The sequence below is a fragment of the Phycodurus eques genome, chromosome 4 (assembly GCF_024500275.1).
Source record: "Phycodurus eques isolate BA_2022a chromosome 4, UOR_Pequ_1.1, whole genome shotgun sequence".
In the NCBI taxonomy this organism is placed as follows: Eukaryota; Metazoa; Chordata; class Actinopteri; order Syngnathiformes; family Syngnathidae; genus Phycodurus; species Phycodurus eques.
In genome coordinates, this window is record NC_084528.1 from 7,712,233 (window position 1) to 7,724,859 (window position 12,627).

Consider the following 12,627-nt stretch of genomic DNA (forward strand, 5'->3'; position numbering starts at 1 on the left):
TGGTGTTCGAGAGGAGGATGCAGGAGATTTACATGGAAAAGGATGACGCGCTGTGGCGACCCCTAAATGGACAAGCCGAAAGGAAAAGAAGAAAGAAGTAGTTTACACCGGGTGCCTTTACCGATGCAACCCACCCATTCTTTTTCCAGGACTGAGTGGCTGGGTATTGGGGCACTGGCCAGGAATCAAACCCGCACCATCTGCATGAAAGGCAACAGCATGTACTGCTACCAGTGCTCCTATATCGTATTGTATATTTCATTTTTCTGTAAGGTAACCTTTGGAGTTAAAGGCTCCTAGAATTTACAGTGGCTATGGTAAGTATTCAGACCCCCTTAAAATTTCCACTCTTCGTTATATTGCAGCCATTTGCTAAAATCATTGAAGTTAATGTTTTCCTCATTAATGTACACACAGCACCCCATATTGACAGAAAAAAATGGAATTGCTGAAATGTTTGCAGATTTCTTAAAAAAAAAAAAAAAAAAAGTACTGTATTCAGAACCTTTGCTCAGTATTTAGTAGAAGCACCCTTTTGAGCTAATACAGCCATGAGTCTTTTTGGGAATGATGCAACAAGTTTTTCACACCTGGATTTGGGGATCCTCTACCATCAGGTCTCTCCAGAGATGCTCAATTGGGTTTAAGTCAGGGCTCTGGCTGGGCCATTCAAGAACAGTCACGGAGTTGTTCTGAAGCCACTCCTTCGTTATTTTAGCTGTGTGCTTTGTGTGATTGTCTTGTTGGAAGGTGAACCTTCGGCCCAGTCTGAGGTTCTGAGCACTCTGGAGAAGACTTTCGTTCAGGATATCCCTGTACTTGGCCGCATTCATCTTTCCTTCCATTGCAACCAGTCGTCCTTGTCCCTTCAGCTGAAAAACACCCCCACAGCATGATGCTGTCACCACCATGCTTCACTGTTGGCCGGTATTGGACAGGTGATGAGCAGTGCCTGGTTTTCTGCACACATATCGCTTAGAATTAAGGCCAAAAAGTTCTATCATGGTCTCATCAAATCAGAGAATCTTATTTCTCACCATCTAGCAAATGGCTGCAATATAACAAAGAGTGAACATTTGAAGAGGGTCTGAATACTTTCTGAACCCACTGTAAATGCTTTTATTATGCTTGCTTTTATTAATATTATTAGAATACCATGCTATATGATTATACTGTACACTCCGAGGTCTGCACATGTACACAATACATATGGTGTGATGATTGAAATGTATTGTAGGAGAATTGATTCACAGCCTGTGATTTATTGATGGTGCAGTTTGGGCTACATTGTCTTAAGTGCTGTTTCACTCCACACATTCAATTAATCAAGAATGTGATGTGTACAAAGAAAAACATCCGATATCCAAATATGTGTTCATTTACAACAGTCATTTTGTAAAACCCTTGCCACTTTATCAGGCTTTATGGATTCCTAGCAAAAAAACAAAAAAACTGCCAGTTACATGCTGAAGCATAGATACTAGTGCAGTCAGCCGGGCTGGCTTATCTACTGTTAATACCTACGCCCGGGAAACCCAAGAGAAGACGTTGTGTGGTCATGTGACTGTTGTTTGATTGGTGAACGAGACTTAAACGTCGCTTGCGCTTAAACTGGATTGGCACAGACAACGCCCAAACCGGAAGTTGAAGTTTCGCGCACGAAATAGTTAAATAAGCTATAATTGATCAATAAAAGAAGCGAGCGACATTTAGATCATTGAAACGGAATAAAAGTACAGTTACTGTTTTTTCTGGTGTCGTCAACTCCTGTGACTCCAAAACAGATCCTGAGAGCACAGGCGGAACCTCAAGCTGATATACTTTCGCATAATCGTTCGCCGCGGAATAATATTCAGAAACGTGTGTGTGTGGAATGGATCACGTACAAAACAGCCGACGACACCCAACCCAAAAAAACTCATCGGATCTGTACGATCCACGATAATGGCCTATTTTGAGTTCAAAACGGCGAATTAATCTGTAAATGCTGGATCTGCAAAACCATTATGAGCCTGAGCGAAAAGGGATTCCACAAAGGTTTTGTCATAATTGTTGCATATTCTTTGGAGAGTATATACCCCAATAGCAAAATTGCTTTTGAGTTTTAGAACAAATAAGGCTTAAACCTACTAATGGCTGATTTTAGAGCTATTTCACTGGCGGTAAAATGCTTGAAGTCAGCCAAGCCCATCGGAAGCATCAGCAAACTGCAAAAGACAACATCAGCTGAGCCCCTCCTGTGAGAAATCTTTATTAAGTCACATCGATATGGAATGGCACAGCATCTTTTCTTGGTCCTGCAGGACTAACATGAAATATTAAAAGTCAGCCATCAAGGCCTCTCTCTTTGTACAAATAATTAAAATCAAATAGCTTTTGAAATGTAAAACAATTATAAATACCCAAAAATGTACAAATTATTTTCCCTCAATTGTATTTCCATTGCTGCAATGCAAGTTGAGGTTTTTCACTAGTGCTGATCAGAATATATAAATCCCCTGTGTTTTCACGTCTTGATCAGACCTTCAAGAAAATCTTTCTCTACCATTTCCTCAATGTTTTGTCGAGCTCGACTCCAGAACACTTTCTGGCTCTCCAGTTTGTGGCTCTCCTTTTGGCCAGGAAAGGATCCAGCTGCACGGTTGTGGGAGTAAGCAGGACTTGAGCGGTTACTGACTTTGCTGTTAAACACCTGGCTGAGCAGGTTGAAGAAAGGAAGCAGCTGCTCCATGCTGCGGATTACATAGAGGGTTAGCATCAGGTGGCCCGGCTCCCAGGAAAGGGTTCGAGTGAAGCACTCATCTTCTGGATTTTTCTGTGGAGAAGACATTGTCAACAAGAGTACTGAGTACAGCATAGAGCTCTGCCAAGGTCAAACAGATGTGTACTCAGGATGATGGTCATGTCCACGCTCTTCAATGGATTATAATTTTCATTACTTTAGTAGACGTGCCATAATTTCTCGTGTATAATGCCCACCAACCATGTATAATATGGACCCTCAAAATTGACCTCAAAATTCTGAAAAACCCTTCTACCTATGTATAATGCATTTTCACAATGCATGATTTGGCTTCTACCCATATGATCAAAACATGAAGTATTATATGTATTTTGTTAGTTTTTTCAAATAATTATTCTGAAGTTAACGACTTTATCTGAACACGTAATTATTTTTATTTACTTGCTCTTATTTTGAAATTCACAGCCCTACTTTTATTTAGTAAATGAAAAAACACAGAGTTGTGCTCATATGTTTGATTACCCAGGCAGAATTTGTAAAATGGGTACAATTCTTAAAACTAAATGTGTTTCACCTGGCCTTTCACGTTTTCTTTAATTTTAATGGGATTCAAATTAAATGATCAAGCATTTCAGAAAAGCATTATCATCAAACAAAACATATCCATAAAGAAATTAATAATGGTTGTTGTTCAGTCATCAGTCGTATTTAAAAATAAATAAATAAATAAACTTTCACAAATTCTGCCAGGGTATGTAAATTTATGAGCACAACTGTACATATTATGCAGTTGTAGGTACCCCTGTCCTATTGGAATGAAAGTGTATGCTACACCTTTCTCATAACCTCTAGGTGGCGGTGGCCTATTGGAATGAACGTGTACTGCTTTTTCATGACCTCTAGATGGCGGCATACATTTATAAAATGGGAAAGTTTTTTTCATTTCCCCCCTATACCTATGTGTAATGCACAGCATTAACTTTTGACATTTTCTGGGGGAAAACAATGCGCATTATACACGAGAAATTACAGTAAAAATCCTGTATTCACAAATGAAAACAAAAAAACAAAACATACTATACATGCATTCAAATGCCGGTTTGGCTAAAGTAATATTTAAAAAGATGAAAGGGGTCAAATTTGGACATTGCTGAGAAACAAAGAAAGTCCCTTCCCTGGTTTGATATCACACTCATTCAATAAGTTTGTGAAACAATCTGAGGCTGCTGTACCTTAGCTCGTTTCCTCAGCAGCTTGGCTAGTCTAACCACATAGGGTTTAAACTCCCGCTGGTGAGTCCCTTGCCGTCTGACTTCCATTCCAGAATCGTCTGAGGCTTCAGGGATGAAGGCCCAGCGGTACCTAGGATTCAATAAAGACAGCAACACACTGAAACTGTAACTGCTGGAGCAGGTTCCAGCCTTAAGTGTCAAGTAGCACTGCTGCTATTAAAGTGGTTTTAAACAAGTCTGCCCTTTAAATCAGGTCAACATTACAAGGGGATTCACAGATTTGAGTCAGAGATCTGAGCATTTTTCGGATAAGTAAAAAAAATAAAAAATAAAACAAAAAGAACTTAGTCCTCCATTTATTCTGAAAAACACTTTTGTTCATTAAATTAATCTCGACCACTTAAACTCAAAATGACAAATATGGACATTTAACTTAAAATGCACTATCCCCACTCTTCCTTCCGTCCTCTTTTTCTTCTTCTCTTCAATAGCCCTTCTCTTTTTGTACACGGACCTGGAATAAAAAACATCCAGTCCAATTTAAGGAATATGCTCTCCCTTTAAACATGGATAGTGAATTAAACACCAGGCTATGTCCACATTGAAAAAGAAGGGATGTGTTCTGCAGTCCCGCTATATTGAAAATTTTAATAACAGTTGTAGCGAACATGCTCTTGCCAGATGGCACCATGACCACCAACCTCGGACTGGGACTGCATTCCCCGCGAGACAGAAGGCCACAGGGATGCCTGGTTTATCTCACACGGACGCTAAATGAATTACCAGCTAGTCTGAAGGAGCTATTCAAAGCGGAGACCCGGAATCCTGACTCCTCACCGGACTTTAAATCAATTAGCAGCTACCCCAGCAACCTGGACTCCCAGGCATGCCAAAATAAAACTTCAAAAGGCCATTCGTCCTCTGAAATGCAACTTGTTAAGACATCTCAGACAACGGATGGGACACGAGCAACACCCGCAGGCGGTGGAGAGCTACTGCAACTCCGGGGGAACTAATCACAATCTGCACCAAATTTGAATGTTGCATGATATTTTAAGAACTTTGCATGAACGCTCCCAGTGTTTACCATCACAACAGTGGCTCTAGTGACTGTATTTATGCAAATTTGAATGTCTGATGTCAAATCTGTTTGTCAACTGAAACGGATGAGAGGTTTCATCCCACACAACACAAATGCCACATTACAAATATTACAGTGTTCTCAACAACCACATCCAATTGAAACATTCATTACAGGGATTAAAGAGGATGTGCGCGTGACAATCCAAAACTGGAAAGTGGTCTAATCTTAATAATAATCCAATAATTAATATTTTATCCCAGTGGTTTTAAACCACAAAATAATCCTAGGATGGAAAAGTAACATTAAGAGGTGGTCTATCTCCCCTTTTGACCCCTGGAGGGAGGGGGACCACCCTCTTTTCGGCGGGGCATAAAGGCCGGAGCCCCCTTTGTTACGGGCGGGCGCTCCTTCGACCACCTTGCCGGAGACTGGCTCAGCCAGGAAGCCCCATTTCTCACCACGAGGTGGCGAGGAAACATCAACCCTCTTCCCACCGCAGGCTACCCTGCCAGTGCCCCGAGCTACCCTTCTGGGTGCCTGGGCAGCTCAAGGGCAAGCTTCGTTGGGAGGGAAACGGGCAGCGCATGTCTGCTCAGAGCATCTTGCGAACAGCAACACCCGGGCTTTGGCCGCCCTCTTTTTCTTGCTTTTTCTTTTTTTCTTCCTCCTTTTTCCACCAAACCCACCTGTTCCAAGTGCGGACCGGACCAGCCAAACCTTCAAGAGATCGACCAGCCTGCCTAAATTGTGTTTCACGCAACGCAAGTCCAACTTGCGATCTACTAAAGTACAGATAAGTGCATAGAAACATGGTGCCCCTTTCAGAGATAAAATAATTTGATTCTAACGTGTAAACATAAAATCATGCTAAACCGAAGTAACGCAGGGGTCACTTCAAGCTTATTCTTTTCTACTAAATTAATTAAGTTTTTATCACACCAGTTTTAGACACCGGAGAAACTGAACGCTCTGCCGAAAAACCAAAAAATAACGACTAAAATAAAATGTATCCGCAGCGCCCCCACCGGTGACGCTTGTACCCTTAATACCATCAAGACACAACCTCGGGAATCCCAGTCCAAAATCCCCACAACACGACAACGCATGGCTAACGAAGTAACCAATTCCTGGTTGCTAAGCAACACGTTAAGAGTAGCCATTTTAGTTAGTGCGTGAGAGTAAAATTCCCCAAAACTACAACGGGCATGGCGGCACGGTGACCGACTGGTTAGAGCGTCTGCCTCACAGTTCTGAGGACCGGGGTTCAATCCCCGGCCCCGCCTGTGTGGAGTTTGCATGCTCTCCCCGTGCCTGCGTGGGTTTTCTCCGGGCACTCCGGTTTCCTCCCACATCCCAAAAACATGCATGGTAGGTTAATTGGCGACTCTAAATTGCCCGTAGGTGTGAATGTGAGTGTGAATGATTGTTTGTTTGTATGTGCCCTGCGATTGGCTGGCAACCAGTACAGGGTGTACCCCGCCTCCTGACCGATCATAGCTGGGCTCCAGCACGCCCGCGACAATTATCCGTTGCTTTTACTCTCTCTCAATATATTATGCGTTTAAATGTGCTTGCATTGTTTTATGTGTCTTTATAGACCTTTCAAAAAATTTAAGGGTCATAAATGCTACAAAAACATGCTAGGATCTATTTAAATGGGTTATTTCTATATCACAGATTTCATTTATTGCAGAGGTGGACTGGACTGTAACCCTCGCGATGGAGGGGGGAAAACTGCATACAGACAATCAGTTTATGAATGGATACCCAATTTAATATATAAATTACTTTATGAACAGATAACCAGCTGATGAATAAAATGACCTGGTTATTTATACTTTTACACAAAAGGACTTTATTGAGCCACGGAAATAGGATTTTTTTTCCCAATCAAAACTCTTTTTAGTTAATAATTTTGGGTGATAAATATTAGACAGGGGAAGAACATAAAAACAGTTATCTCCAGTAACTTAAACTGTCAAATAATTTTAACAGATTTAAAAAGCAGGACAATGTGGCCTAAAAGACATACAGTACTTACCCATTTGTCAAAATTGAACTAAAGTACAATACTTGAGTTCATGTGGATGTGAAAAGCACGGTGACTGAGTTTGCCTTGGACAACGCCACTGGTGCTTAGCCAGCGACGATCAGCCCACATAACCAAACTGTGACAGTGACATAAGTGTAGATCACTCGGCTTGTGCTTTGATGAAGACAGCTAGCCAACTAGCTGCAGAATGATTATTGGCATTTCAAACGTACCTCACGGTTATATGCTTAATTTTGGCGCAGACCTAGGCGCTGCGGCAGCACATAGACAGGCTCTCCCATCCTGCAGCCTTCTCTTTACCGATCGATTGCAAGGGCTCATGAGTCGTGGCTGCTTGGCTCCCCGCACGTGAAAGCTGGTGAGCCTGTGTCTGTCGAGCCCAGCCCGCAGCAAGCGGCAGCACAACGCCAGAGTACTTTAAGCCATGCATTACAGTACGCTAGCCACGACTACTGTCTACCGCTGTGCTTGACTAGTGAGCGTGGATTAAACATGCTGCCTTCATGTGAACAAGCAAAATTATTTTTTTTTTTCACCCGACATAACCAAACCGCGGACCAGGTGCGAGCCAAACCGTGAAGACTGATCAGTACGGATCAAAGATGATCCGTTATACCACTAATATTTACCTTAAGAATTTGTTCATGATTTAATTTTCCATTTCATTCTTATTCTGTTCTTCCATTTAATATTTTAAAGGACATCCGGTCAATCCCAAAATTGAGAGCCAGTTTATCTTTTTTCCACTCTTAAAGTCTGTAACACCTATTATAGAATAGGCTTGCAAAGTACTGACATTTGGAACTGAGGCAGGCTTTCGGGTGGCAGGGCCAAGGCCAAGTCCAGCAGCTTGCAAGCCGACAGATAGAGGTTGAGCCAGCGTTGGCTGTTGTAGGACGTTGAGAAGCCATTGCCTCCAGAATAGGTGGTTTCCAAGCCAGCCACAGATGGCCCTGATGTCCTAGAGATGGTCAGAGAGGATTAGTCATCAGGGGTTAACAGAGTGATGTCATTACAGTGGAACCTCAGTTCACAAATCCAATTTTCAGAAAAATACTGCTTCTGTTCACAAACTATGCTGCATACTAACTGTCTCCGCCGGCCATATGCGAAGGCGACTTGGTTCTGGGGCAGTAACGGATTAATTCTATTTCAAATTGCTTTGGTTGGTGAATAGAGTCTCATGAAGGTTCCACTGTATTCATCGTCTTGACTTCCAGACAGTGAATACCAACAAATGTACCTTGATATGTCCTCATCTGCTGTTAGTTCTTGCTCCATCAACAGAAACACCTGAACCTAAAAAGAAACAGATGTAGACGTAATGAAATGGGCAATAGACAAATACAAATAATGTAAGCAAGACATTCAGGACAGCATTGAGAGCTCACCAATTCGGTGATCATGGTGGGCCATAATGAGGTGAGGTGTTGAGGCGACATGCGCAGCAGCAGCACCCTAAAGAAGAGGAACACCTGAGCATGGAGGATGGGCACCTGAGGCAGACGCAGGCTCTCCACCAGGCGCTCTAAGATAACACATAGTGAAATATGATCATTCAAACACTACAAAATGAAACATTGACACAATCAGTGGTTGCCTTACTAAAGATCGTCATTACCTTGTATGTCAGGGAGGTATTTTTGGTACTGGTCCACTTCACTACTGTAGATGGTGAAGGCCAGGCGCTTGAGCAACATGGCCCTCTGTTCCAGCTCAGCATCTCTGTTGGTGAACAGACTCAGGGAGCTGCTCTGGGCTACAGCCACACGGGCTGTTGGAGGATGCAGGAGACAGACACATATGATATCCAATATTAAATCAGAACCTAAATTCTTAAGGTTTTGCTTATTTTACTGACAAACACAAAAGGATTTGGCCATATCCTGTTACTGTCACTGTGTTAAGGTTTTGTCAGGAACAAATTACAAGCATGATTCAAAAATATGTTTTTGTTTGTTATCAATAAATCTACCTTAGAAGACACTAAGTGAAAACATCTGTCATGTAAAGATTTGCAGAGCAAAATAAAATAGTTTTATACGGTGGACGTTTTCTTTATTTTGTGATTTCAACTAATGGAAAACAGTCAAAACCTTGTGAATGCCAGTTAGGTAAAAAGAAGTCGAAGTAAATTATCTGCTTTTACTATAATGATCATTTGACACATTACAAAATAAAACATACTCATAAGGTCCCTGAATGTGGTCTTGTCATGTGTCATCAAATGGTCAATGATTGCCCTCCAGCTGCAAAAACAACAACATAACACATTCACAAATATAAAATACACAAATAATTCAAAATCTGGTCCTAGACCTGGTTGACACTGACTGACTCTCTTACTTACTGGCTGACACAGGATGAGTCCATCTGGAAGAAGGTAGGGTCCATAAAGAGGTCAAAGGCCTCCTTCTTCCAGGCGCGACGTGTGTACTGGTACCCACTTAGACTGCTTAACAGTTGGATGCAGGCCCGATAGCTGGGAGCATTGTGAGCGCTGACAAGGGAATCAGGATAATGGGCTTCAAATTAATACACATTGCAGATATTATAAGCATTTTTGGCATTTGGAATTTTACTAAATGTTTTTCCTGTAGTCTTTTATTCAGTGTAAAACTTATTATTTGTGTGTAAAAACCCTCATTTTGAACATCAGTTTCTATAGCTTAAAAAGTTACAGTGCCACCAGAAAGTTTCTGGTGGCACTGTAACCTGTGCGCAGAGACCACATCATCAGTCCGCAATTGTGCATGCGCGCAGCTTGGAGGGAACAGTGTCAGAAAGTATTCACACCCCTTCACTTAGTCCACTGTTACAGACTTATTCTAAAGCTAATTTGAGTATAGATTTCTTTTAAAAAAATCTACATAAAATATCTCATATTGACAAAGTAAAAACACATTTTTAGACATTTGTGCAGATTTATCGAAAATGTAAACATTCAAACATAAGTATTCACACCCTTGGATTAATATTTTGTTTAAACACCTTTGGCAGCAATCACAGCCTCAAGTTTTCTTGGGTATGTCTCTACGAGCTTGGCACACCGGTTTTGGGGCATTTTCTCCGATTGTTCTCTGCAGATCCTCTCAAAGTCAGTCAGGTTGAATGGGCAGCGTCGGTGGACAGCCATTTTTAGGTTTTTCCAGAGATGTTCGATTGGATTAAAGTCTGGGTTTTGGCTGGGCCACTCAAGGACAATCACAGGCTACTCCTGAAGCCACTCCTTTGTTATCTTGACTGTGTGCTTTGGGTCATTGTCGTGTTGGAAGGTGAATCGGCGCCCTAGTCTGAGTTCCAGAGCATTCTGGAGCAAGTTCTCTTGAAGAATTTCTCTATATTTGGCAGCTCTTATCTTTCCCTGTATGCGGACTTGTCGCCCAGTTCCTGCAGCAGAAAACAGCCCCACAGCATGATGCTGCCACCGGCATGCTTCACAGTAGGGATGGTGTTAGCCAGGTGATGAGCGGTGCCTCCTCTCCAGATATGATGCTTGCAATTCAGGCCAAAAAGTTCTATTTTGGTTTCATCAGATCAGAGAATTTTGTTTCTGCAGGTCTGAGAATCCTTAAGGTGCCGTTTGGCAAACTCCTAGCATGCTGCCATGTGCCTTTTAGTGCGAGATGGCTTCCGTCTGGCCACTCTACCATAAAGGCCTGATTGGTGGAGTGCTTTAGCAATGGTTGACCTTGGTTCTCCTATCTCCGCAAGGGAACACTGGTGCTCCGCCTTAGTGACCATAGGGTTCTTGTTCAACTCTCTGACCAAGGCCCTTCTTCCCCGGTTACTCAGCTTGGTCGGACAGCCAGATCTAGGAACGATCCTAGTGGTTCCAAACTTCTTCCATTTCCTTAATAATCGAGACCACAGTGGTTTTCGGGACCTTCAATGCTGCGGATATTCTATTGTATCCTTCCCCAGAGTTGTGCCTTGACACAATCTGGTCTCGGAGGTCTGCAGACAATTACTTAAGACTTCATTGCTTGGTTCCTTCTCTGATTTTTTATTTTTTTAACTATAAAAAACAAAGAAATACTATACTCAAATCAGCATTAGAATAAGTCTGTAACATAGTAACATGAATACTCTCTGGTGGCACTGTATTTGGCCACGTTTCAAGAAATTGGTTCAACATTGAAGAAACCCAACAGACAATTCTAAGTCATAAAAAATGGTAACAACACGCAAAGACTTGTACTGACCTGTGGTTGCGTAAGTAGGGAACTACATAGTGCATGATATTGACCAGCAGTGGTATGACGCGCTCCTTCTCATCACTGTAGAACACCATGTCCAACAAGTGAGACAGCACCTGCCCAATTACCGATGCATTTCTATCAGTCAACATTGCGTATATACTCTGAAGACTGCAGCACTGAGAGACAAGCTTTCTCAATACATTCCCCCCAAACGTATTGTAACAGTAAGGTCACTTGCATTGTTTCCGCTGTATACTGAACACATTTGGGTTTCAGATAAAAAGATGAATATGTGACAAAAGTGCAGAATTCCAGCGTTTATTTCATGGTATTTACACTTAGATGTGTTAAACAACTCAGGACAGAGCACCTTTTGTTTGAACACACCCACTTTTCAAGTGAGCAATAGTATTGGAACGTGACTGATGGGTGTTTCTAGTGTTGCCTTTTAGATTGATTGCTTAAACATTACTGCTTGTTTTTGGCTTTGGGTTTCACCTGTGAAAACTGCATTTGCTGTTAAGCAAACATGAAGACCAGAGAGCTGTCTATGGGAGAAAAGCAAACCATTTTGAAGCTGAGAGAAGAGGGGAAAATCAATCAGAGCTATTGCAAGATGCAAACCACTCAGCAAAAAGAATCGGAAGGCCAGATTGGATTTTGCAAAGAAGTACAGGGATGAGTCACAAAGGTTTTGCAACAAAGTTTTATGGACTGATGAGACCAAGATTAACCTCTACCAAAGTGATGGAAAGGCCAAAGTATGGAGAAAGAAAGGATTTGCTTAGATCCAAAACATACAAGCTCATCTGTGAAGCGTGGTGGAGGTAATTTCATGGTTTGGGCTTGCATGGCTGCTTCTGGAACGGGCTCACAAGTCTTTATTGATGATGTAACTCATGATGGTAGAAGCAGAATGAATTCTGAAGTCTACAAAACCATTTTGTCTGGCAATTTACTGAAAAATGCATCCAAACTAATTGTGAGAAGCTTCATCATGCAACAAGACAATGACCCAAAACACACTGCTAACACGACAAAGGACTTCATCAGGGGGAAAAATTGGAAGGTCTTAGACTGGCCAAGAAAATCAGAGGACCTTAAACCAATATGCTTTTTACCTCCTGAAGAAGAGACTGAAGGGAGAAACCCCCCAAAACAAACAAGAACTGAAAGGGGCTCCAGTGAAGGCCTAGAAAAGCATTTCAAATGACGAATGCAACAGTCTGGTGAAATCAATGGCTTGATGCAGTTATTGCAAGTAAGGGTTATGTCACCATATATTAAATGTTATTCACTTTCAGTTAATTTAA

The 12,627-nt window shown here is 41.9% G+C and overlaps 1 protein-coding gene across 4 annotated transcripts in view; it reads right to left on the minus strand.

Annotated features, from left to right (window-relative positions):
• Positions 1-2,235: 2,235 nt before the first annotated feature.
• Positions 2,236-12,627, minus strand: part of dop1a (DOP1 leucine zipper like protein A) — a 42,693-nt gene continuing 32,301 nt past the window's right edge. For all 4 annotated transcript variants that reach the window (XM_061673828.1, XM_061673829.1, XM_061673830.1 and 1 more), the window contains 9 exons: positions 11,318-11,427; positions 9,463-9,612; positions 9,300-9,361; positions 8,734-8,886; positions 8,504-8,640; positions 8,356-8,411; positions 7,909-8,073; positions 3,976-4,105; positions 2,236-2,815 (listed from right to left, as the gene is read on the minus strand). In XM_061673828.1, the coding sequence (XP_061529812.1) occupies positions 2,507-2,815; positions 3,976-4,105; positions 7,909-8,073; positions 8,356-8,411; positions 8,504-8,640; positions 8,734-8,886; positions 9,300-9,361; positions 9,463-9,612; positions 11,318-11,427 (1,272 nt within the window). In that variant the 3' untranslated portion in view covers positions 2,236-2,506. The remainder of the gene's footprint in view (positions 2,816-3,975; positions 4,106-7,908; positions 8,074-8,355; positions 8,412-8,503; positions 8,641-8,733; positions 8,887-9,299; positions 9,362-9,462; positions 9,613-11,317; positions 11,428-12,627) is intronic.